At 36.7% G+C, this 26,591-nt stretch overlaps 1 protein-coding gene across 6 annotated transcripts in view; it reads left to right on the top strand.

Moving 5' to 3' along the window:
* LOC127800280 (sulfate transporter 1.3-like) overlaps window positions 1–10,844 on the top strand; it is a 29,990-nt gene extending 19,146 nt beyond the window's left edge. For 2 of the 6 annotated variants that reach the window (XM_052334802.1, XM_052334804.1), the window contains exons 2-14: window positions 6,433–6,781; window positions 7,050–7,098; window positions 7,218–7,425; window positions 7,542–7,716; window positions 7,837–7,902; window positions 7,998–8,111; window positions 8,238–8,354; window positions 8,445–8,571; window positions 8,918–9,204; window positions 9,296–9,486; window positions 9,890–9,975; window positions 10,086–10,162; window positions 10,300–10,844. In XM_052334802.1, the coding sequence (XP_052190762.1) occupies window positions 6,455–6,781; window positions 7,050–7,098; window positions 7,218–7,425; window positions 7,542–7,716; window positions 7,837–7,902; window positions 7,998–8,111; window positions 8,238–8,354; window positions 8,445–8,571; window positions 8,918–9,204; window positions 9,296–9,486; window positions 9,890–9,975; window positions 10,086–10,162; window positions 10,300–10,443 (1,968 nt within the window). In that variant the 5' untranslated portion in view covers window positions 6,433–6,454 and the 3' untranslated portion in view covers window positions 10,444–10,844. Of the gene's footprint in view, window positions 1–4,680; window positions 4,849–4,936; window positions 5,147–5,963; window positions 6,104–6,432; window positions 6,782–7,049; window positions 7,099–7,217; window positions 7,426–7,541; window positions 7,717–7,836; window positions 7,903–7,997; window positions 8,112–8,237; window positions 8,355–8,444; window positions 8,572–8,917; window positions 9,205–9,295; window positions 9,487–9,889; window positions 9,981–10,085; window positions 10,163–10,299 lie in introns of those variants that run through there. The other 4 variants (XM_052334801.1, XM_052334803.1, XM_052334800.1 and 1 more) reach the window with 4 other exon arrangements.
* The last annotated feature ends 15,747 nt before the right edge of the window (window positions 10,845–26,591 follow it).

Here is a 26,591-nt window from a genome sequence, read left to right as displayed (position 1 = left end):
ATTTTACTTAAAGAAAATATCATACTTAAATAAATCTCCTAATTTCAATAACCCCCTAATGCATATCATTGAAACCCTAATTATTGTTTTCCCAAATATTGTGGCCATAATTCTCAATTAGTGAAACTCTTATGCATAATGATGAAAACATACAAGTGCATTATAATTAAATTCAATATAACTTAATCAAAAACCTAATTAAATTCATTTTAGTTTAAATAACAACTTAATGCATTTCAATGAAACCCTAATTATTGTTTCCCCAATTATTATGGTCATATTCCTCAATCAATTATACCCTAATAATTGTTTCCCCAACTTTAAAACCCTAATGCATATCAGTGAAAATATACAAGAGTTATACGAAAGTATTAATTGTTTCGATAGGAAGTAAACAAACAAGAGCAATACTATTTCTACATAGATTGAAAGATGCTTTCAATCAAACACATTGATCAATTATATCAAAGTCATGACTATAAATGAAATAAAAAAATTCATGCTGTTGGTTCCTAATAATGGCAAATATATCCCAAGAGGTGAATTGGGATTAGGTAGATTTTCGATAATTTAAAACTTTGATTGTTGGTAGAATACTAGGTTTCGAAATATAAGTTATATGTTTCGAAATAAACCTTTCTGTTAAGTAGGTTTTGAAACCTACTATATGTGTTTCGAAATATACCTTACTGTTATAACTAGTTTCGAAATATGAAATGTATGTTTCGAAATCTACTTTATTGTTTTGCTTGGTTCAAAATCTTTTGACTTGTATTTCAAACTAATGATCTTTGGTAAAAATGATATACATAAATAAGAGTATACCAAAAATGTTTGTATATGAAAGATATGTTTTCTATGTATATCTATAAACTTATTCTCAAGAAAACTATTTTAGACTTTGATAACAAGACTTATGCAAGCATGTGCAATAGGCAATAGTGATACATGAAATCTAAAGAACACTTTGCACACAAGATATATAGTGGTTCGGCACCCGCCTACTCCACTACCTTCAAGCTTACCCACTTGAAGGATTTGCAATCCCAATCACTTTTACTAGTGATCACCACAACAAGGGTTTTACCACGGTTCACTTCAAAACCTTACAATGTGAGTTTTTACGGGCTCAACTCAAACCTAGCACTAAGTGAGTTTTAGGCTCAACTCAAACCTTACACCAAGTGAGTTTTAAGGCTAAACTCGAACCTTTGACACAATGAGTTTTAGGCTCAACTCAAACCTTTACATTAAATGAGTTTTAGGCTAAACTCAAACCTTACAACTTTAAACAAGATAAATAACGTTTTATCTTTACAACCCAAAGAGCAATAAATGTCTTACCACATGGTTGTATAAATCTCTTAACTTGAGGTGAGGAGAGCTGGAGGATGATACTCATTGTTTGCACTTACTTCTCCTTTTTCACATCACAATGCACATTTATGAATGAATGGATCTTCGTTGAATGCTTGTCAAACGGATTTAGATCATTTGTGCTTGTGTGTGTGTCTCTAGTGTGTGCTAACTTGTTCTTGCTTGTTGTCTCTCTGTCAATCTCTTATTGTCTTCAAATACCTACTATTTATACCAAAAGATAGAAATCTGGCCGTTTTATAGCCGTTAGAGACAAGACAAAAAAGTAGGTTTCGAAATATACATAATAGGTTTCAAAAAATCACAATTTTACACATAGGTTTCGAAACATACTTCTCATGTTTCGAAACATACAGCATTTCCAGCTATACTTGCACTTAGAGACATCATTGAGTGGGAGACAAAAACTATTCCCACTTTGAGAAAGCACTCACATTCAAATTTGAATTTGAATCTTATAGCATGGAGAATGTATTAAACAAATAATTTTGATAAAAAAAAAATTGCAAAACAAATGCATCTCGGTTTTCAAATGATTTGCTGACAGGATGTCATAGGTTTCAAAACATGACATGATAGGTTTTGAAACATACCTCTCTGAAAATGAGGTTTTGAAACATGATGCATATAGGTTTCGAAACATACCTCTCTAGAAATGAGATTTCGAAACATGATATGGAGGATTCAAAACATAGTTCAAAACCTGAATTGAAAACACATACATTGCATAGATGTTTCGAAATAGCATACATTGAAAACTTTGAAAACCTTTTCAAAGGGGTTTCGAAACATGCATAGAAACATGACAGAGTTTTAGAAACATTTGCTTGAAAGCACAATCCATAGCATGTATACATCATAGGTTATTTACATTTCTTTAGTTTAAGTAAATGTCCACATTTTTTTTTATTTATATTTTACCTCTATTTATTTTAATACATAAATGTAAATAACGAAGTCCCCCCTATTTGGATTCAATAAAAATACTTAGAAAATCAAAATTCAAATAAATAAGAAAGTAGATTTTGGATTTTAGTACAAACTCAAGTTTTAGCAATAATACCACCTCCAAAATATATACTTTCTATTTAATGAAAAATTCATTAAAAATCGTTTTAGCACTAATGAATGTTAGATATCAAATTACTGGGAAATAGTTTTCTAAAAAGAAAACTCTTTCTTATATATTTCTTTATAAGATGCTAACTTTCCAGACTTAGCCAAAAACAGGGTTTTCATTTTCACAAAGTGATACATGATATTGAAATTGATATATATTGAAAACCACACACTTGACACATGACTTAGGGATTAAACCAATATATGTTTTTCATCATTAAAACTAATGTACAAAAGTACAACAACACATGCCATACTAAGGCAGAAGGACCACTTACCCTTTTGTTTTGCTGGGAAATCGAATGTTGCTTTATTTCCGACTCCATTTCGTCATTGTGTTGTATGGGAGCTCTAGTATGATGAGGACCTCAAAACCCTCGATTTTTTTCCTTCGCCACGTCCTCTTCGTCATTTGATTACTTTCTTCATCGTTCGATTGTTTCTTCTTTGACGTCATCCTCGACCTCCTATTCCTCTTTGCGTCTTCATTTTCCAGTTTTCCCCCTAGGCGTCTTCCTCTTTGTGTCTCCTCTTTCACAACTCCAATTAGGGTTTCAATTTGGTCTGGTTCACTTAGGGCCCAATTGAGCTAAACCAATGCTTTATAACTCAAATGGGTTAACTGCGGTTAACCTACTTATTTTTAATTCATTTGTTTTAAAGGCTAGTCAACGTTGGGCCCACTAAAATTGCTATGTGGCTTGCCACCTGGGCAAAGCCACACGCCCCTTCATTCAATTTCGATTATGGGCTAAAATTGCACCTAATTTTTCTAATCAAGTTCTTGTCAAAATTGAAAGTTTTGAATAAAATCACAAATGTACGATAAGATTTGATTTTTTCTAGTTAATAGGCCAAAAAAAAAAAGTATAATTATTCAAACTGTTACAAGAAATCTAAAGTCAAATAGTATAATAATACATCTAAATTAACACTGTGTACATATAAAGAAAAAAGGAATGAAGAGGTGAATACACGTCCAATTAAGTTGGAGGAGGTGGGTAGATTAAAAATGTTGTATCCCTATATAGTGAAGAAAGAATTGGCTGCAAGTACAAGACAATCTTTGAGTGACGAAAAATGTTAATTATATATCTTTAGGACACATGTCAAGTGGTTAGATTATGATAAATTAGAATTCACATTAATAGATTGTGGGTTTGATTTTTTGTCTTATGTAGTAAGACAGTCTCCATTAATAATTTACTTCTTTTGTCAAAATCGAGGACATGAGTGACAAAAAATCATATAAGAACGATAATTTTAATAATATTAATTACATATTGAGGTTCAACAGTGTCCAAATTTAGTCCTAAAGGGAATTAAGTTGGTCAAGTGACCTTTTTAGTCATATAAAAAGAAAAAATTCTCTCTCTGCTAACTTTTTAAATTAAAAATTAATTTTTATACTTCTAATATTTGAAGATGCTTTTAAATTTTTTACGAAGACTGAAATTAATAATTTTATAGAAAAATAAAATTAAAAATTAAAAAAAACATTTTTATAAGAGTAATACTATTTATCTAGATTAAAAATAAATTTGAATCTAATTAATATTTTTTTATTAGAAAAACAAGGAGGTGCAGATGTAAACATAAATACCTATATATTTTTAATTTTTAATAAAAAATATTAATTAAATTAAAATTAATCTGTAATATAAATAAATAATATTATTCTTTTTGAATTCTCTGATGAATTGGTAGTTATTTATGGTGGTTTGGAACCTGAACACTTTTCGTATGCAAAATGCGCAACGAGACATATACACTGTGCCCAATTCCCCAAATGTCTAAAATTAAACAAATTCAATAAGAGATTTCCCTGTTTTATATAATCTGTGGCTGCCTGCAGTCCATCCATCGCCATCCAAAGAAACACCACCGACGAACGGCGTCTTTTCTCGCCCAACTCTCACGTGTGGACCCCACTTCGCTGACTTCCAATCCGCCAACAATTCGCCGCACCCGGGCCCACAAACACTCGGTTCCCCGTGTCTGCGAGTCAGATCCTAGAATTGTGTAAACCTCTCCTGGTGGCTGTCCCTTCTTCCCATTTTCCCCCTCTCACCATTTTCTCGGCAGCCAAACACAACGTTAGGTACCCCAACCCCATTCAGGAATAGCCTTTTTCCTATCATGCGCCCCCCCACCCCCCCCCCCCCCCCCCCCCCCGCCCGCCCGCCCGCCCTTATTTCCATCATGAAACCATCGCCAATTTTCCTTGTACATTGAACCTGGAGCCCTTATTTCCATCATGAAACCATCGCCAATTTGCCTTGTACATTGAACCTGGAGAGACCTGCTTTCTTTTGTATTATTTTTTTATTCAAGAAACTCCAGAACCATCAGGTGTGTCATCAGATTGGGTTTTTCTCTGTTTTTTGTCCAGCAACTTATGGGTGCACAACTCTACATGCATATATACTTTTCAAAAGCGTAATAGAATCTTGGAAAAGGACTCTTTTGTTCTAGGGTTTTACTTTTCCATCCACTGTCAATGGCATTCAAGAGGGTCAAGAAAGAAGTGGGTTGTGAACTCTACTTTTTGGGATTTTTCAAAAAGGACATGAATGTGTGAAGAACCCATTTGTGGAGAGGTTTCATGGTTTTGATTGATGTTGTTGACTGCTATTTCTACTGTTTCTGGGTACTTTTTTGTTTTTGTTGCTATTTGTACTGTTTCTGGGTAGTTAGATATTTAAGCTATTGCGTTATTGTTTTCTCTATGCTTTGATTTAGATTGTCTGTTTTCTTTCATTGGAATTATGTGGGCAGAACAGAGTTTATAATGTGTTAGCATTCAGCTGACTAACAATTGGAATTTTTTATTCTATTGATGGAGTCAATGTGGCTCTTAAATTCTCGAAACGATATGTTGGACTTTCTGATCCATTATTTTATTGGATCTTCTAATTCCTTTTTGGCTTTATTATAATCTATCTGCTTAGTAATTAATTTATGCTGCTGCTTCAGTTTTTCGTATGATTCTTTTAGTTATTTGTTAATCGGGTTTTCATTGTAAAGCCTGATTTTATGCAAAAGGCAATTTAACCTACTCTCATTCTCGATGCGAGCTGAAAATATGCTCTTTCTAATGGCCTGTATTGATGGACAGAAGTTCCTCCCCACTTTTTCTGCTTTATTGGTTTAGAACTATTGAGGTACATACATCCCCATGGCAAGTCTCTTATGAACACTTTGTTGTAGTTATACGAAGGAGATCTCAGCAAATTAAGAAATAGGTGGCAAAAGGTTGCTTTACATGTGTCCTTCATTTCTACCTGCCATTAAGTTCTCTTCAAACACTACTTATTACTCCAAAAGCACAATTGGAAAAGAGTTGACCTACTTGACACCAGTTGCTGCTTATTGAATAATCCATGTGCCAGTTAATTAAATCAACATTTGTGAACCGTCCACAAGGTCAACTATGTATGTTACAAGGAAGAAGTCCACATTCATACCTTAGTTGCAGTTTTGAGCCCCTATTCCAGCTTGGGTAGTTTGATCTGTGACTCTAAAATTATATAAGAGCTTCCCAGTATAACCCTGTCTTCAGGGATTGTTGCATTCCCGAGTAGCTTGCCATCGTTCATCTTTCAGGGTTAGCCTTAATTTTCCTAACCTTCATTGCCCATAACTATATGTTTTTTCTATTTACTGATTCCAATTGTAATCAGGCTTTTCCGAAAGGAAATGCTAATTGCGGCTTCCTGAAGGGATAGTATGACCGGGCCTTTCTATAGGGATGTGATTTTACTTATTTGAACATTGCCAATAGACTTTGTAGAGTTTGTATATCCGCCTTTTGATTTAGGAAATAAGAATGTGCTGTCTCGTAACTAGGATTCACATTACGTGCACGTGTGCATGCGCTTGCATTCTTTTTGTCCTTATAATCAGAACCAGTTGTTTGTTTTATCTGCATCTCAGGCTAATCTAAGTGTTCCTTTCAATGGCTCATCACTCCGATGACACAAAAGAAATGGACATTAGGAGCTTGTCATCATCACAACATCAGGTGCAGAATTTTCCATACATTCACAAGGTGGGACTTCCCCCGAAGCAAAACCTTTTCAATGAGTTCAAGACCACTGTGAAAGAGACTTTCTTCGCAGATGATCCTCTACGTCACTTCAAGGATCAACCCAAGTCTCGGAAATTCATTCTTGGCTTGCAAGCCATATTCCCCATTCTTCGATGGGTCCGAAATTACAATTTCTCAAAATTTAGAGGGGATCTTATTGCCGGATTAACCATTGCAAGTCTCTGCATTCCTCAGGTAGATAAGATGGTAGAAAGCCTAGTATTCTTGTATTGGAAAAAGGCAAAATTAGCCCCTTAAGTTTTTGATTTTGGTCAGTTAACCCCTGAACTTTTTGAAATAGTTCATTTTACCCTTGAAATGCTAGTTTTGGTTCACTTTGATCCTAACATGCAAAAAAAGTTCAGGGATTAAATTGACCAAAATCAAAAAGGTCAAGGGCCAAATTGGCCTTCTTTCCTTCTACATTTGAGCAGTTCTAACTATTCTTTTAACCTGTAAACAGGATATTGGGTATGCAAAGCTTGCAAATTTGGAGCCCCAGTATGGACTGTGTAAGTTCCTAGTACTTAAACAAACTGCTTGCCTTGCTATAGCCTTTTGATTTACTTTTTGGTGAGTTTTGGAGACCTTCAATTGCCTTCTTCCTGATTTTCCCTGAAACTGTTTACAGACTCCAGCTTTGTTCCCCCTCTGGTATATTCCTTTATGGGTAGTTCGCGAGATATAGCTATAGGACCGGTGGCTGTGGTGTCCCTTCTTTTGGGGACCATGCTTCAGAATGAGATAGATTCTAGTGAAAACGCTGCTGAATACCTGCGGCTTGCATTTACAGCTACATTTTTCGCTGGCATCACCCAAGCAACTCTTGGTTTTCTAAGGTGACAAAGACTCACCTCCCCTACATACCTTTTCAAATGTCAAACGCCATTGTTTTTAAGTTCTTGTTTCCATCTAGTTCTATCATATAATGATCTTGTTTTGGCTATGGGAACAGATTGGGTTTCTTAATTGACTTCCTATCTCATGCTGCTGTTGTTGGTTTTATGGGTGGAGCTGCCATTACCATTGCTCTACAGCAACTAAAAGGTTTCCTTGGCATCAAGAAATTCACAAAGAAAACAGATATTGTTTCTGTATTGCACTCAGTTTTTGGTTCGGCCAATCATGGTGTAAGTTCCTTGATCCCAGGGAAGTACCCTGTTATCTTCGTGGCATTCTCTTGATTGCCACTGCTAGTACCTTACGGCAATGGACTTTGTTTTCACTAATTTGTTGAAATTTGTTTGCAGTGGAACTGGCAGACTATAGTCATTGGATCATCCTTTTTGGCTTTCCTCCTATTTGCCAAGTACATTGTAAGAGCTCCCAAATTATTTCAGTTATAAATATATATATTAAATTTTGTAGGGTAAAAAGGTATTTCTTGAATCTCATTTGATTTGGAGAGCAGGGGAAGAAGAACAAAAAACTTTTCTGGGTATCTGCTATCGCTCCGCTTATCTCTGTGGTCTTATCAACCTTTTTTGTGTATGTCACTCATGCAGAGAAGCAAGGAGTTCAAATAGTAAGTATATATTTCTTTTCTTTTTTTTTTCTTTCTTTCCTTCCTTCCCAGTATAGAGACCTTCAAATCCTGTTCCTTTTCATAAGGAAAAAGATGGAAATTTGATTCTTGTATTGATGTGTACAGGTGAGGCATATAGACAAAGGAATCAATCCTCCATCTATTGATAAAATATATTTCACCGGAGACAATCTCCTAAAAGGCTTTAGGATTGGTGTTGTGGCCGGCATGATAGCATTAACGGTGAGCTGGATATGCTTTTATCTTGTTATGAAGAAAATTTAACCTGTTCCTCTTGTTTTCTTAACTTTTTTTCTGTTTGGTTGGGAGCAGGAAGCTGTAGCAATTGGAAGAACATTTGCTTCCATGAAGGATTATCAGCTTGATGGAAACAAAGAAATGGTTGCACTCGGAGTAATGAATGTTGTTGGATCAATTACTTCCTGCTATGTCACAACAGGTAGGTAGAAATCACAGAAACAAACTCGTACATCTGGTCAACGATAAATGTTCAATCTGGAGCTTTCATGTAGTTGTCATTTAAACCTCAAATGTTTCTCGTGTAACAAAAAATTAATAGATAATTTTGATATCACAGTCATGCAACTATTGAGTTATTCAAAGGTGGAAATATCAGAACAAAACTATTTAGTTTTGCTTTGCTATTGGAAAGGTCTGTCAAAATCATAGTTTTGGTATTTCAGATCAAAATAAACATAGAATAATAATATGGTATAGAATAGTTTCAGAGGTTAGACACTGGAGAATGCTTGTAAACGAGGCTAAGATGATTGTGGTGTTTGCAGGTTCCTTCTCTCGCTCAGCTGTAAATTACATGGCTGGCTGCCAAACTGCTGTTTCAAATATCATAATGTCCATTGTTGTATTCCTAACTTTGGAATTCCTCACTCCTCTTTTTAAGTACACCCCAAATGCCATTCTTTCTTCCATCATTATATCGGCAGTAATCGGGCTAATTGACTTTGAGGCGGCAATTCTAATATGGAAGATCGATAAATTTGACTTCATTGCTTGCATGGGAGCGTTTTTTGGTGTTGTTTTTGCCTCTGTTGAGACGGGGCTCTTAATTGCAGTAAGGAGATCGAGATATCAATCACTGTGAACTCTTTTTGTGTACCAAAAGGTGTTTCACCTAACTGAATATGTGATCCTTGTCATGACAGGTCTCGATATCCTTTGCTAAAATCCTCCTACAAGTTACGAGGCCACGAACAGCAATTCTTGGAAGGATTCCAAGGACAAATGTTTACCGGAACATCCAGCAATATCCTGAAGCAACTAAGGTCCCTGGTGTTTTGATTGTGAGAGTTGATTCTGCAATCTACTTTTCAAACTCCAACTATATCAGGGAAAGGTAGGGGGTGGATTGTATTTGTATGCAGCCTTCTCCTTGCTTTTCTACGAAGAATTTGTTTTAAGAACTCAAACCCATGACTTTTCATTCACGAAGGAGCAACTTTACTGTTGTTACCGAGGCATGCCCTCTTCTCTTGTCAACCTTATCAAGAGAAAACAAGCCAAGCATACATTGCATACCCAGCATGTTTCAGAGAATTACCCTGAAATAGAAAATTAGAAGGGAGAATCAAGATTAAGTAATTAGGTACCAGTATCATGCATAAAATTTATGTTATGATGTCATAATTGAGAAGACTTCAGCTGCTTCAAATTTTAACAAATAAAGATGGAGATTTCGGTTTTCCTAATTCAGTTACTGTTCTAAGAGCTCAAGTCTAACGGTTCGCTTCCATGATCAGGATATTGAGATGGCTGACTGACGAGGAAGAGCAATTGAAAGCATCATGTCTACCTAAAATCCAATTTTTGATTGTTGAGATGTCGCGTTAGTACTTGGACCTCAGAACCCTGTGTCCCTATTTCCCAGCATCTTCTTGTTTATATGCCTTTGCCATTTAAAAGCAGTACTTACATCATGATGTGTGTTGATTCCAGCTGTCACCGATATCGACACCAGTGGCATCCACGCCCTAGAAGAGCTGTATAGGAGCCTCCAAAAGAGAGATGTTCAGGTTAAGTATACCACGGAAAAATCTGTATGTTGAGGGATGAGATATGTACATGTAACTCTATTGACAACTTATGCTATAGCATGCTCCTGCAATGCGCATTGCCTTAACACGAGTCCTCTCCTGCTGTTGTTGTATAGCTTGTTCTGGCGAATCCTGGACGAGCGGTGATCGACAAGCTGCACGCATCCAGCTTTGCAGACTTGATCGGAGAGGACAAGATCCTCCTCACGGTGGCAGACGCTGTTGTGACCTGTGCACCACAAGCAGGAGAAGAGGTTTGAGATGAAAATTGAAGAGGCAAAAGACCAAAACAATGGCTGCAAACAGACACCGTAGCTTTTTTGAGAAGTGACCGGCAATCAGAAGTTGCAGCTACTAGGAAACGTGCCAACCAATGAAGAAGACGAACACAAGCCCATCTTCCTGAAGCTTTGCCTGAAGCAGTTTCAGAACAATGGCTGCAAAACTATATCTGTGTAGGCCTAGACATGGTGCTGAAACTAGGAAGCTGGGGCATAAACTATGTATTGTAGGACAATAAGTTCTAGCTACTTCGAAAATATTTTTTAGTTTTCAACTTTATACTATAAATTAAAAATATATATTTTTTGATATTTTATAAAAGTAAATGCTATGAGAACTTGTTCTCAATTAATGATGCAAACTTTTTGTTTCACTTTGATGTTTGTTGAATGCGCATGTGTGTATATGTAATATTATCTTCATTTTGTCCACTCTTTTTTATTCACAAATATATATATATATATATATAGAGAGAGAGAGAGAGAGAGAGAGAGAGAGGCGGGGGATTCGAATTCAGTAACTCCAAATCTGGGAGCACAGAATCTAGATTTAGGTTTGATGTCCCTAGATTAGGGTTGCTAACTCTAGATCTTGACAGTGTGGACACATATGTAGGTGTGTGAGGAGAGAGAGAGAGAGAGAGAGAGAGAGAGAGAGGAGGATGATGATAAAAGAGTGGTTGACTAGAGGACGACAACAATAGAAGAGACAACCAGGAAAAGTGGCTAACGATTGATAATAAAAATGAGATAGAGATATTAAATGTGAAATGGGTTTTGCAAAATTGTAGTGAAATAAAAAACTATATAAGATGGGAAGAAAAACATGATTTTCTAGATTTTTTTATTATTTTTAAAAATATTGTATATTTTGTTTTTGATAATTTAGCCTTAATTAAACAAGAGAGAAAGTGTATGAAATATTTATGACAATGTCTTAGAGTCGATTACCACTTGATTCATCCAAAAGATATGCATGTGATTAGTTTTTCTTGGCCTTGAGGTGTTCTAGCCATTCTCAACTTCAACTTTATTTGGGACCTACTTGAACTACAAAAGGAAGACTGGGCTCAATCCCTCAGTATCTCTTCTAACGATCAAGTCAGTTATAAGGCTCGAGATTGAGTGATGTAATAATAATGCAATAATTATGTAATTAATGAGATACCTAACTCTTAGAATTCACGCCTTTATATAGGTGCATTATGGAACCAATGAAAGGCCTTGATCGTGCCACATGAGTGATTGGATATAAACGAGATGGATGGCCATGATCATGGTGTGGGCTCAAGTCCAAATTTGAGTCCAAATCTAGTTTTTTAGGCCATTTCTTTCACTTGGGCTCCATATTCCCTAGGTTACATTTGGGCTTTAGATTTACAACTCATGGTGCCCATTGGTCTTAGCCCAGGCCCAAGGTGATCTTGGCCACATGTCACTTTAGGGGCTCTAGCAAAAAGGGTATTTTAGTACTTTTTCCTAAGATTAGAATCCCTCGTCATCACTTGCCCTCCTACTCCCTTGGTTGTGTCGCAAGGGTCAAGCTAAGGAGTAATGGAAAAGGTGTCTTTCAATCTCCGGACCACTACACACTTGGTATTTAATATCAAGCTTGACCATTAGCTAGATATTTCAAATCAATAGGCAATGACATTATTCCACCTCATTGTGCTTGCAAATAAGTGAATGAGAAGTTGTTATTGTTAGTGTTAGTGTTATAATGCTAGATTTAGATGACTTTTAGGGTGTATATAATAGGACTAATAATGCAAATCTTGCAAATTAATAAATGGTCATATCTTCATTCATACCTCTTCAATTATACATAAATGAGTCCTTAAATGTTTTTATGATCTTATTCTTAAGCTGTTAAGAATATGTTACAAAGATTTATAATACAAGATTTTTTAAAGTGAATCATAATCCTACTATTTCTCTAAAAGAGACTAAGATTAATTGATTATGGACTATATTCGATTAGTATGAAATACTAATGATAAATGATGGTAAGTCACATGCCATACTACATGAGATGTAAATAGTAGACATATGGATAGATGTTGGTTGAACATCTACTGAAAGTGACGCAAGTAACAAATCACATGGCTGAGAGGATTAATGATCAATTGTTGGCTTCGTTTGTGTAACTGGTGCTTGGACTAGAGACAACACAGTTATCTTGTATGCTGATGTCGAAGATTTATCGTTAAGCAAAACCACTTAATTAGGAGGTAAGAATGTCGTCTATGTGGTTTCTATGCAGTAAGTAATATATGGAGGCGGGTGATTGTTAATGGGATTCATTGACCTCTAGTGTGAAGTGAATATCCTTTGCGATCATTGTTGGTTTGTGATTGGTAAAACCCCTGGCCAAGGTGAGCACGATCAGAAATGAGTTTTCAATGTCGAAAAAAGTTTCGATGTGTCATCTAGATCACACCATACTAGATCTTGGCATAACTACTGAGCCATGTGAGTTTGATCAACTCATGACTCTCACTCAATCGGGATGTTATTCGATGAAAGGATTATAGTGCACGATAATCGAATGCCCGAATAGACTCACTTGAAGTAATGACTTCACTACTGATAGGATTGTCTTAACATAATGTTAATTGTCACTCAGGACCTTTTGGGATGTTTTAAGAAGATGGGGAGATCCTTATTGTAGATCAAAATGTTCAATTGGCGTCAATATGGTTGATGTGTCTGGATTGCTACTCAGTCATCAACCTAGAAGGTTATATGCAAACTATGCACAACATCATATTAGTGATGCATAACTGTTAATGATGATGAATGTTGTTAAGGAGTTAACAAATGAACAAAATTAATGGGAGACCATTAAAAGTTGGTGGATAATCTTTAAGAGATGACAAGTATGCCATTAAGGGTTAATGAGAGGTCTTAGTTCCATTAAAAGTTAGTGGAAAGGCTATTAAGAGGTAATGATAAGCCTTGATGCAATTAATTGAGAGTTAGAAACGGGAGAAGAAGAAGAATTAATCAGTTTGGTGAAATGACTAAAATTGCCTACCATTTATGTTGAAATGGTTAACTATTTCAAAACGTGCGATATCACTTGTGCTTCATTTTCTTGTCTATTTCTTTCTGCAATCGCCATTAATGGCTATTGTAGCCTTCATTTAATAAGGTTGTAAGTCATTTAATGAAGAGAAAAGAGTGGGAGACAAAAAAAAAAAAAAAATGAAGAGGAAAATTCTTTTCATATGGGGTTTGACTGATTTTGAACATTAGTGCAAATATTGTCTATCAGCTGTTTTACCTTCTTCTCTTTCTCTCTTGCAACAGTTGTTGTCACTTTCTTCTTCTTTTCTCACTTTGCTCTCCTACTTATTTCTTTGGTTGTGAGACAATCATGTTCATCCTAAGAGAATCATTGAATAGCTTTGTGGCACCTTTGTAAAAGCTTGTTTAGCACATAAGCTTCACAAAGGGTTTCGTTTGTTACATAGGTGTGAACTAACTTGGTCCCTTGCATAAGTAAGGGCAGACTAGTCATAAAATAGGAGCCATTGGAAGTGGTTCATGACTGCTCGTGTGTAATACCCAGGGTTTTCTTGAGGCTATAAATGGAAATTAATAAAAAGTATAAGTGGAATTATCGAAATAATGAGGCTATAAGATACACTGACGCACCTTTAGATGACCGAATCAACCGGAGGGAGTACCCTGAACCCTAGGTAGCCAAGGAAAATGGTATAGTATTGACGAGTGATACGAATTATGATTTTTAGTGATAAAAGAAATTGGATCAAGAATAGTTTTTGGTACACCTGTCGACCGGGTTGAGAAAACTGAATCGACGTAGGAGACATCTAGAAAGTCAACGGAGCGTGTCAAGAACCAATATTTTATGTGTAGAACAACCCTTAAGTAATTTTGGGTTAAAACGAATGGATTTAAGGTCAAATCGACTAGTCGGGCCTAAGTGTAATTTTCTAATTTTGCCTGAGGGAGGTCAAATGGATAATTTTTTGGAAGTTTCGAGGGGGAAATGAGAAGTACTAAACTGGTGGATCCTTGCGGTATTGTTAGAAAGATCAAGGGGTAAGGAAAAAGGGCAGAAATGCCATTTGAAGAAAATTGGGGGCCAAAGTGTAAAAAATGAAATTTGGCAGTGTGAACGAGCAAGGCAAAATCGACCGCTGCAATCCACCGCACGTGGAGGCCGTTTTCGGTGATTGGATGGCCGAGGCTGGCTTGGGGGAGGTCGTATACAGTAGAGGGATGCTTGGTGGCCAAGTCCTGGCCGTTGATTGGCTGGATTTTGGCTGAAAATTGCTATAAAAAGGGAGCCTAGGGTTTCAAAATTTTGCAAGAAATTGGCCACGTTTTGGTGCGATTTTTGGAGCTTTGATAAAGGGCTATTGGTCTCGAGGCATTAAGGAAGGTTTCTGGAGCATTTAGAGGGTTTTCATCAAAGTTTGGAAGCTGTTTCGAGCTTCGTCGGAAGCGGGTAGCAGACCTCCTAAGGCTGCTTGTAAATCGACTTTTGGAAGCTTTTCCAGTGGCCTTTCGGCCTGAAACCGGTGGCATTGTGATCGACTTGCTTGGGGTTTCAAGGGGGTGTCTTCATTTTGGCCATCGAAGCAATCATCGGCGGTCGGAAAAAGGAAGAAGACGGTAGCGCGTGACTGCATGCGCCAGCCTTCACTCTCACACGCGCCGAACGCATGAGGGCCTGTGAGCAGGGGCTTTTTGGTAATTTGGATTCCAAAATTTTTATTTAATTATATGAGGATTTATCATGTTGAAATATTTGAAAAAAAGTTTGAGAAAATAATTATTTTGGAATTATTGAGGTGAAAATTGGGAGAAAATAGAGAAAATTATGGAGAAATTAAGGAAAATTGATTGTAATGCTTCCTTAATTAAATATGATATTTAGGGAGTATCGTGACTCAATATTGAGTATAAGTTCAAAGGTTTGTGATGTGGCACGCAAATCGAGGCAGTGCACTAGGATCGAGGTGATCCGAATACATTCGAGGTGAGTGGTCGACTCTAGTTTTACCCTTGTTTCGGAAATGTCTTGGTGTGAGTGTAGTGAGTTCAGGTGAGCGGTCTTACCAGAACTCGGGATGCTACGCTTATGCGTTTTACTTATGTACTTGTAGCATCATTTGTATATTGATCATGTGGTATATTGTATCAACTGTTTTACTTATAAAAGAGTCGATGCATGGCATGTGATTTTCATATCATCGGGGCATTGGTTTTTCGTGTCGTTGTTGGGTCCGTATGGGATGGGATGAGGTCTTCTTGAGAATGGGACAAGATTAATCCAAGTGAACGAGTGACACGGTAGGGCACTCGAGAGATTAAGTATGTCGCGGCAAGGTCAACCCCAACGGTGCGTAGAATGGATTTTCCACAGGAGGTTGAGTATGTCAGGGAGATTTCTCAAGTTAGACGTGTTGCATGTTGTTGTGTCTATATATGACATGTTCGTACGTCTTTCATGCATTATATAAACTGTTGCATGCCATCACTTAGATGTTTTATCATCTAATCTGGGTTATGCCCCTGGAACATTCAAACGTTCCAGTCAGGGACTACTGTGAGGGCAAGGACGTGGCCAGTTGAGGGCCAATGGTGTTTAGTAGTCATTGTATCTTTCTGGAGGCTTTAGTATGTAATTCGGTTTATGTATGAACAGTTGTAAGATAATGATGCCATCATTTGGTAGTTTGTAATACATAGTTCGGTGTAGAAACATCTTGTATGGAACTCGTGGTAGGCCACGGTATTGATGTTAATGTATCCGCTGCGTTATAATATGTCTCGTTTAGTTGTTAAGATTATTGATCTTGTTAGTTAAATGGGCAAGACTGGGGTTCTCAGGATTCATTGTCTGCATGTGAAGATTGTTCTTGAAATCACCACGCGTGATGAACTTAAAAAAAAAAAAAAAGGATTCCCGAAAATACCTTTATAGTGACACGTCTGGCGAGGCGGGGTGTTACACCGTGCAAGGAGGTTCATTGGAGCACAACTGAAGGGTGAAGGGTTTGGATCAAGTGGCACAATAAATGCAATAGCACAACTGGCTTCATCTTCATCCATTGTCGTATATCTTAATATGTACATGGTTACTATCATCAAGTCTTGCAAGATGTTTTTGTTTCCATTTCCTATACTTTTCCTATTGTGTTTTTGAAAAGGTTTTGAAAATGGATTAAACCCTTGCATGATTCACCAAGTGTTAGCATTTCCTTTCATTCATGTCACCTTTACATAGAGACGGACATCGGTTGGCATCCCCTCGGTGCTTATAAAAGGAGGCCTTAGTCTATGCCTTCCCACATTTTACATCATTCTTTCCAATTTTCTCTTATTCTTGGCTTTCGAGTCCTTGGTTTAGTCTTCTTCAAAACTTGATTTTTTCAATCCTCGATCTTCATTAGGTATGTCTTCTTTTTCTAAGTAGATAGATATAAAGAGAGAGAGCTTGAGTAGTGATGTGAGTTGGAGCTCCAACTCGAGCTCTTATTTTAACCCTAGTTCCTCAGGCTCTAAGGGTAGGTTAAACGTTAGAGTCACTAGAGGGGGGAGGGGGTTATGGTGTTTTCTTAAGCAGGTCCTGAGAATTTCGAGGGTTCCAACTCAAACTCAAATTCCCCACTTACCAAGGAAGGTACTCACCTTGGTAAGGAGGAAACTGAGGCACTTATGGTTAGTTCAAATTATCGAAGAATGAGTATTATTATACTCACCTATAGTTTCGTTATAAGGCTCCCGATGGCTTCTTATGATCTGCGCAAATGCCTTGGATGTTAGCCTTTGCATTCCCCATCCATCTTCTAGTTGTTGAGGTCTTTTCCATCTCAGAGATAAACCCCTTCCAACTAGTTCCCAATTCGTGGAGGATCTTCTCTTCTTTTCCATTTTTTTATGTAACCAAACACTTTCTACAAAGGTTTAAATATTCCTCCCCTTGATTCAAGTCATCGCTTGTGGACAAGGGCAATACCCTTTCACCATAGTTGTTTGTCGTGCTTTATAGTTAACACCCTATCTTCCATCAAAGGGTGGAAAAGTTGATTCTTGCTCATTCAACCTCGAAATGTCAATTTATGTTCTCGACTTTCTATAGGAAAGGGAAAGTTAAAGCTCCATCCATCAAGATGACCACGGAGGAGAAAGTAGTCATTAAAAAATAAGTTCTCTAGAGCATATTAGTGTTGGGAGGCTCATAAGCGATCACTGCTTAAGATTAAGTGGCATTTCCTTTCAAAATTCTTCAAAATTGAGGCCCTTCTCAGACTATCCTCTTCCGTCTTCCCCTTTTTTTTCTTATTTTCATTCGTGCTCAACTTACACTTCTTCAGTTTCCTATGATGGTAGAGCAAATTTTGGACGAGTCACAAGTCTTTGGAGGCGATGAGGCCAAGAAAGAAACTAAGAAGGCAGAGAGCAAGAGGGGTCCGAGGCGTAATATCTCAAATTTTCTAAAGGGATCGAGAGTAATTTTAACATAGGTCATAGGTGAAATTATCAAAAGACTTAGGATTTAAGAATAATTTCTTATAGTTATAAGTACCGAATCGATTGCAGGGAGTGTCCCGGAATGTAAATGTCTAAGAAAAATAATATAGTCTCGATGAGCGTTCCGAGATAGGATTTATAATATTAAAAGAAATTAGAATTGAGACAGTTTTCAGTACAGCTTTGATTTAGGCTGAAAAAACTGAATCATCGTAGGGGACTCCCAGGAAGTCAATGGGACTTTGAGAAGGCTCTGGTTTTTTGTAAGGATCAACCCTGAAGTGGTTTCGGGACGAAACAAAGGTCCGGTGATGCATGGCACATGGACGAAATTGTCCTTATCAAGTAAGTTTGGAATTATTAATTTTAGATTTTCGGTATCGTAATGCAAATTAATTTGCATGATAGAGAGTGTATTTGTAATTGCATAAAGTTTTCAAATGAAATAAGGATGAAATATGGGGATTAAATGTGTATTTTCTCATAATTATATTAGTGAAATATATATAAGTATATATATAAATGCGTGTGATGGCAAGAATGACAGACACTGAGTGATAGGTATGCACGCATGAGGGGGGCAAATTTGCAACAATTAAGGGATAAATTGCACCAATTAAGGGCATTGGGATGAGAGTTTGGAAGAAATGTCGGAGAGTGGTGGCTAAGGCTTATCTTCTTCTACAAGTGGATATATAAATATATATATATGTATGTATATAAAAATGGAATGGGAGCAGAGCATGGCCTAGAGAAGCTGAGAGCTTGGGCTAAGCTTGTGAGAAGAGAGAGAGAGAGAGGCCGAGAGAAGTCGAGAGCTTGGCAGAAACAAAATGAAAGAAAGAAAGAAAGAAAGAGCTAGTCGAATTCAGCCATAACTGGCCGCAATAGCCGCGAGTAGCGAAGCTGCTGTTGCAGCAGCTGGGTGTTACGACGGTGACGCACTGGCGAAGCAAAGACGGATGGATGCGACTGGAGGTGCAGGCAAGCGTCTAGCGAGCTGCTGCGTGCACAGCAGTGGCCGCTCACATCGAGGATGGTCGAGGTGGCTGCGACGGTGCTGGCCGTGGTGGCGGCTGGCGGCATGTGCAGGTGCTGCACACAGGAAGAGGAAGAACAAAGGAGGAGAAGAAGAATGAGGAAGAAGAAAGAAGAACAAAAAAAAAAAAAAAACAAAAAGAATAGAAAAAGAAATGAAGTAAAAATTTTGAAAAATGCTAGAAAAATAGGAAATAATATTTTATTAATATTCCAGAGATTTTGGCCCAGAATTAGGGCCGTGCACGAGAATCAAAGTGGTGCTCGAGAATTGAGGCAGGGCTCAGGAATCAAGGTTATGCACGAAAATCGAGGCAATGTCACGCATACCGATGAAGCCTGAGAGACTAAGTCGAGGTGAGGAAAATTTCTTAGAAAATTTCAAAAAATTAGGAAAGTTATTTTATGAATTGTTATAATGAAATATTTAAGAAAATAATTGAGAAATATTTAGTTTGGATTTATTGAGCAAAAATAGGAAGAAATAGAGAGAAAAATAAAGAAAATGCAAGAAATTATGAAAAAAAATATGTTGTAATACTTATTTAAATAAATATGATGAATAGGGTGCTTTGCGGCTTAAGTTGAAATGACTTGTGCGAATTTGGAGGTTGGCAAGCAAATCGAGACGATGCACGTATTTCGAGGCAATGTGCGAATATTGAGATAGCCCAATAAGTTTGAGAAGGCAAGTGGTTCGACCCTAAACCCAATTTTAAGTAAATGATTTTATCATGTTGTCATGCATTGATATGAATATGTCATGTAAATTGCATTTACATGTATTGATGATGAAATGTGCATATGTTCACGATGATATTATTGATCATGCATCGCATAAGGGTCTGGGATTATGGACTAGCATCGCTGCTCTACCAAGAGTGCACCCATACACCTTGATCTGGGAAAAAGGCTGTAAAAATGGGGAGCAGCAATTGGGTGCGATCGACTCAAACCGAAATGAAATGGAAAATGACATTTTGCATATTGCATCCATGCACGAAAATATATTTATTGTTCCCTTACTTAGAAGATTCATCATCTAACTTGGGTTTTTCCCTTGAAATATTCAAACATTCCAGATGAAGATTATAGCAAAAACGAGGATGAATGAGACATGAAACGGCACTTTCCAAGTGCATGATGAATTGAAATGAATTGAATTGAATGTACATTATGTAGCACATGTATTTAAGTTCTACTACTTTGAAATCTGAACGTTTTGAAAAACCATGATGTAAGATCTAATTTATGATTAACGTTTTAGGAATGATGATGTATAACCTTATTTGTGATTAATGTCAAGATGTTAGGTTCGATTCTAGCTTCCGTAATTGATGTTTATGATGATTCTCTTTTGAATTAAATATATGAAATTTTTGGGATGGATAAGAGCAATTATATGGTTTAGTCATAATTTTAATTAGAAAATTTTTTTTATCACAGAATTGCCCTAAGTTATAACACGTTCGAGAAAGTGGGGTGTTACACGAGGGGGGCCCCTATGTAAAAAGGTTCCCTCAAGGCCTTCTCAACCAGTTCCCCAAGCACCTTGCATTAAGGCCCCCCTCCTTGACCCTTAGAAGAGAAAGGGGAAGAGGTTCAAGCTTATGATAATGGCAATAAGGACCATCTTTAGGGCCTAGTCAGTAGGCCAAAATGGTCGGGGCAGCTTAAAAACAACTTTAAGAATGGGGACATGACTCAGCATCTGGTCCTTGGTACCAACACTCTAGCTAACTAGACTAACATTGTAAAACTAAACCCAACTGTCTCACTGATCTAAACTTTAAGATTTTTTGTCAAGCAAGTTCATTCTTTCTAGAAACTTCTTTTCGATTTGTTATAATCCTCTTTCCAGTTTTGTTCCCGTATTAACTATCCCTCTACTTCTCGAAGCTTTACAAACATCTGGCAAATATCTCCACCAAGCTAATCAAGATTGAGGAGACCTTAATGAGCAAGAATATCCAACTAGTTGAGCATGCAAAGAAAATAAAGGCTCTTTAGGTCGAGGTGGGGAGTATCCCGTCGACGTGGGGAGTATCCCAAGAGCGAAAGTTAAGGCGAATGTGGAGAATGTCCCCTCAAGACTAAACTAGAAGTGACCCAACGAAGTGAGAAACACTAGAGGAGCCAAACTAATCAATTGAGGGTGATAGCTTGACCTTTTTTGAGAAACTAAAGAAAGACCCAAAAAGTATTCTTCAAGTTATCAAAGTACCTCTTTCCAAACTAGTGAAAAGTTGGGATTTATCCACGAGGTATACCTAAGAGAGCTTTGGCTCGATGTAAAGAGAGCTTCAACTTATGATGGATATCGAATAAGAGCTTTAGTTCATGATGGATACGGTATGAGAGCTTCGTCTCATGATGGATACGGTATGAAAGCTCCGGCTCATGGTTGCGATATGAGAGCTTTAGCTCATGTTGATGTTGTGCCAGGTAGTTCATAGTTGCAACAAGTTTGTATACAAGGCCTTGGGAGCCGTTGGGTGTGTCTCTTATATGGGCCCCAAAGACCATATGTGTGCATTTATGCATTTATGTCTTTAGCTTGGTATTATGATTCATGGTATGGCTTAGTGTACTACACATGGCATGAATGTGTGATGTTTGTGGGTAAGTCATCTTTCAGCCCTGTCATCATTTCCTCTATATACTTGCTGAGTCTTGTGACTTAACCTTGTTTTATATCATTCCAAGTAAGGAAAAAATATGAGGTTGCGGGTGTGCTTAGCGAAGCTTGATTTTGATCATCGGTTGATAGTCATATGTATAGAGCTCTCTTGAAGAAAAGGTATTGGTGATGATTTTTTAGCGAAGGAAATCAGTCTAGATTTTGTACTATGGGCTTAGTTGTATTTCTTCGAGGTGAATAGGTGGTTGAGCCCAATCGTATAGTGTATGATAAATGTATGATAATGTAAGTGAAATTTAATGGCTTCTATTGTTTTAAGATAGGAGTTTGTGAAAATTTGTGTTTGGATTTTTATACTGTACCATTCTTTTTGGCACTCTCCCCTAGATTCCTTGGTTTGGGGACTCCAAGGGTGGAGTTGCCACAGTTTGGTATCAGAACAGGTTTGGGATGAGTCTTTGTACACATAGAAATGTGGGAAAGAGTTAGGAATCTATCTACCAATTAAATGTAAGTTTAAATAAGGATTCAAATTTTAAATATGTTGGTTGTGCAAGAAAATTAGTGCTCACCCTACATTTGAGACTCTAGGGGAGTCTAGTGGGATTTGCATCAGGAGATGTCAGAGATGCAAGGGACCTTGGCAAGAATATTGCAGACAATGGATATGCTCGTTGCTAATCAGTTGAGGTAGAACTAGGCACAATAGGGAGAGCCGGGGGTAATCTAGCCAGGAACAATAATGGGCAAGCAACTCAAGAAGGGACGAGTGTTTTCTAGGGCCACAACAACGACAAGAAAAGGAAATGGTCAAGCAAAGATATAATATGAATTTTTCCATGTAAATTATGTGGTAAGAAGCATAAGGGACATGTTAGGAAGGATTATCCTCGAAACCAAGTCGTGGAGGTGATTTGTTTTCGAAGTGGTCAAAAGGGCCACAAAGTTAAAAGTTGTACACAACTACCTTAGAGCGGAGAACAGGGATTAGAGGGGCAAGGTAAGAGATCTGATCAGGGGCTAGTAGTGCCCAGGATGTTGAGGGAAACTCCACAACTAGCATTGCCTTAGACACTACGCCCTACTGCTATTGATAGATCCCATGTGTAAGCAACGGATACAAAAAAAGAGGAAAGATTGTATTCAAGGTATGCTCTTGCTATATAGTATTGTATTGATGTTTGTGTCCTATCTTATGCAAGTTCGACATATTCTTTTATTGCACCGTCTATTGTATGTCATGCCTTCATTTCTAGGATTTCATTGCGCTATTATCTGTTTGTGACTACGTTGGGAGATATGGTATTGATGGGTAGTAAATTAATCAGAGACTGCAAATTGGGGGCTACTTGGTAGATGAAGCCACATTCCGTGTTGAGGGGAACAAAAGGAATACCTCATAGCAAGGATGTAATTGTACTAGTATACTGATAGAGGAAAAATAAGGAGTATTGGGTTGTAGTATCATGAGTAACGTATCTATTTATTTGTACCAAATAATACAGTAAGCGTGGGTTATTGCTATGGTATGTATAATGGAATAAAATGAAATGAAAGTTGTGTTAAAACGACTTGGACATCGTTGAGAGACATTTCTTCCATGAGTCGTTAGTGTATGTTTGAATCAGAAAGAGGTAAAGTATCGAAGTGTTAGGTCAAACAACGTTTTCAATAAACTTGAAATCATTGCGGATTCAAGAATTTGATGTATTTCTGTGTGCGAATTTATTCTCCCACTATCAAGTAGAGGTAAAATATGGGAGACAAATGGTTCCTTTAAGTGGCCTTTAGTGGGCAAGTTGTGACCCTTAATGGTGCACAGTTGGGGCAATCGTTAAAACTCATGTCAGTGATCGGAGCCCAACAGCAGACTTGAGCATAAGAGCATGTGGATATGCGATATGGGTGACAGCTAGTGAAAAGTCATAGAAATGTGGAGGTAGCAAAGAAATACTCAACTGTCTCTAAAGGATTTCATGGGATTCATCTCTATATAGTAAGATTGAGTTTAGCATTAGTTTATTGCTTGAGGTTATTAGTTGCTTAGTTGTGTGTGGACAGACTATAGTTGAGGAAGTAAATAAGTATAGTAGTGGTCGTGTGATGAACTCAAAGTAGGATTCCTTAGCAACGAATTTTGGTGATTCGAAGAACATATGGGACCTACAAACAAAAGGAGTAGCCATAAATGCGAATCGGGGATAGTCAATATTCCAATTGTATTGAGACAAATTGTTATTGTTCTCATTTATGACATATCAACGAAATATTGGTGTACCCGTCAAGTGAGAAATGAGGTGTCTGTTGGTTGATTTACCAGATCAGAATTTGGATGACCAAATTCCTTGAAAGGGGAAAAAATTGTAACGATCCGATAAGAGGTTAGGATAGGTTAATGATGCTTATGTAATTAGAGGTTGGAATGCTTATTTCGAAGTTGTTATGAATGTGCTCCTACATTGAGAGTTAACAGGAATTAAAGTATCATTACAAATTAAGGGTGGAGGAGTATATGGTTATAATATTTGATGTGCACCATAGATTATATTAAAAAGGGGGAAATTAATAAGCCAAATTGAGAAATTGGAGGGTATAGCCATCCACAAGTAGGTCTTTTCCTCCACAATTACGCGTGTTGTCCATTTAAAATAGGTGTGAGGTATAAATATATATATATATATTAGATTATATTAATATGTATATTACATAATATACTAAAAAGGAAATGGGAAGATTCGAGAAGCTGGCAGAATTCACCTGAGGGACGTGCAATGGGTTTTCTTCCTCACCTTTATTTTATTCTCTTCCAATTGCTGATTAATCTTGGCATACACATAAACATATAAATATATTATTATCTCTTAAGATATATTATACATTATATTACACTACAATAAATATATTATTTAACGACGATATTAATGACATAATAAAATTCATCACTAATTAGTGTTAGTGACAGAATGAGAGACAGGAAGACTTGTCACTAAATTTAGTGACGAAAAAATTCGTTACTAAATAATTTTTAATAAATTTAAAACTTTAACAATGGAAAAATTTGACACTAAAAAAGAAAAAAAATAAATTAAAAATAAAAAACTTTATTAACGGGAGTGCACTAGTTACTAAAAAAGAAAATAAATAAATTCAAAATTTAGTGACGAGGTACACCTGTCGCTAAAAAAGAAAAAAAAGTAAAATTCAAAATTTAGCGACGGGGTGCACCGTCGCTAAAAAAGAAAAAAAATAAATTAAAAATTTAACGACGGAGCACTTGTCGCTAAAAAGAAAAAAAATAAATTAAAAATTTAGCGACGAGTGCACTCATCACTAAAAAAGAAAAAAAATTAAATTTAAAATTTAAAATTTAGCGATGAGATACATCCGTCGCTAAAAATGAAAAAAAAAATTTAAAATTTAGAGATGAGGTATGCTCGTCGTTAAAAATAAAAAATAAATAAATTAAAAATTTAATATAAAATTAAAATTAATATTCATTAATTTACAAAAATTAATAAAATATGACATTACAAATTAAAATCAATAGCAAAATTTTTCACTACTAATATAATAATTCATAAATTTTTATTTGAATTAGTAATGAAATAAAATTAATAAATATTAAAATTAATATTCATTTCTCTCTACTAACATTAATATTAAAATTAAATATTCATTAGTTTGAAAATTTTTGAAGTATAAATATAATTCTAAAAAGTTTGAAAAAAAATGCTATAAATATAATTTATATATTTTAATAACCAATGAGGCTTCCAGATCAACTGGTTTGTGTGCCCGTTTAAAAGTTCTTGGTGTTGAGAGATTGACAGTTCGATTCCAAGATGCAACACTTGAAATTATTGTTAGGATTAATATTCCAACATTACCACGTGACAAGCAAGGGGCAGCCACACGACGCACACATGGGGAGGGCGGGGCTGATTAGTAATGGTAAAACCCCATCACTAAAAAGTTGATATTTTTTAGACTAAGAGCAGTGTGCACTCTTCTTCCTCCAAAATTCTTCTCCTTTCTTCCGTGCAAATGCTGCCCATTTGATATGAGTATATTATATATAAAAATATAATGTAAGATAGGTTGGTAGAAGTCAAAATGGGTGTGTGCAATTGGAATTTGAGGTGGGTTGTCGTGCCTAGCTGCATGCATATATCTACAAGTATATAATGTGTATAAAGGTAATATCTAAATAACTATGGGTTAAGGTATAAAGTGGGTTTATTATTTTGGTATTGGGAAGAAGATTAGAGGCAGCAACGGGAAGCACCGTGAGGGCCTCTTTTGAATCCGTTCCTTCCTCTCTTTCCTTGTATAAAATATATATATATATATAAAGCTGATAGAAGGGAAGCTGGGAAAAAAATAGCAGCGTAATTAGCCCCCGTCCTTGGCGTCCGTCTCTTCTATTCTCTACCTTCTTTGCAGTGCGTTTGGCTGCTTCCGAATTCCAGTGGCCTGTTCGTCGTCTTCTTTCTCTATTCCGCGCAGCCAGCCTTCTTCACCTCCATAGCCGCAGCTGGAAGTTCTCGTTCTTGCTTCTTCTCCTTAGCTGCAAGTCGATTCATCAGCAACCAAGTCTCCTGTGAAACCGTTTCCAGTTTTGGGTGAACTTTCTTGGTGAGTCTACATAGCAGTAAGCTAGAGTTTTTGTTCTACTTTCTTCTTGGCTGCAAGTTAATTGATCAGAGAAGTGGCTTTCTGTGGACTATTTTTCAGATTTGGGTCACCTCCTTCTTTCTGCTACTAGACCATTCGAAAATTCCGCTAGGCAAGTTCTTATCTTTCCTTTCCATTTGGCAGGTTACTAACCTTCTTTTCTATTCAGCAAGTTTGTTTCCCTCTTGCTGATGATTTTATACTTTTGAGTTCTTATGTCCGGGTAAACAGTTCTTCTTTAGTTTTTCCTGAACTTAGCAGC

Source organism: Diospyros lotus, chromosome 4, assembly GCF_014633365.1.
Source record: "Diospyros lotus cultivar Yz01 chromosome 4, ASM1463336v1, whole genome shotgun sequence".
Taxonomy (NCBI): Eukaryota; Viridiplantae; Streptophyta; class Magnoliopsida; order Ericales; family Ebenaceae; genus Diospyros; species Diospyros lotus.
The sequence above is the reverse complement of the archived record's forward strand: the minus strand, read 5'-3'. Positions and strand labels throughout refer to the sequence as shown.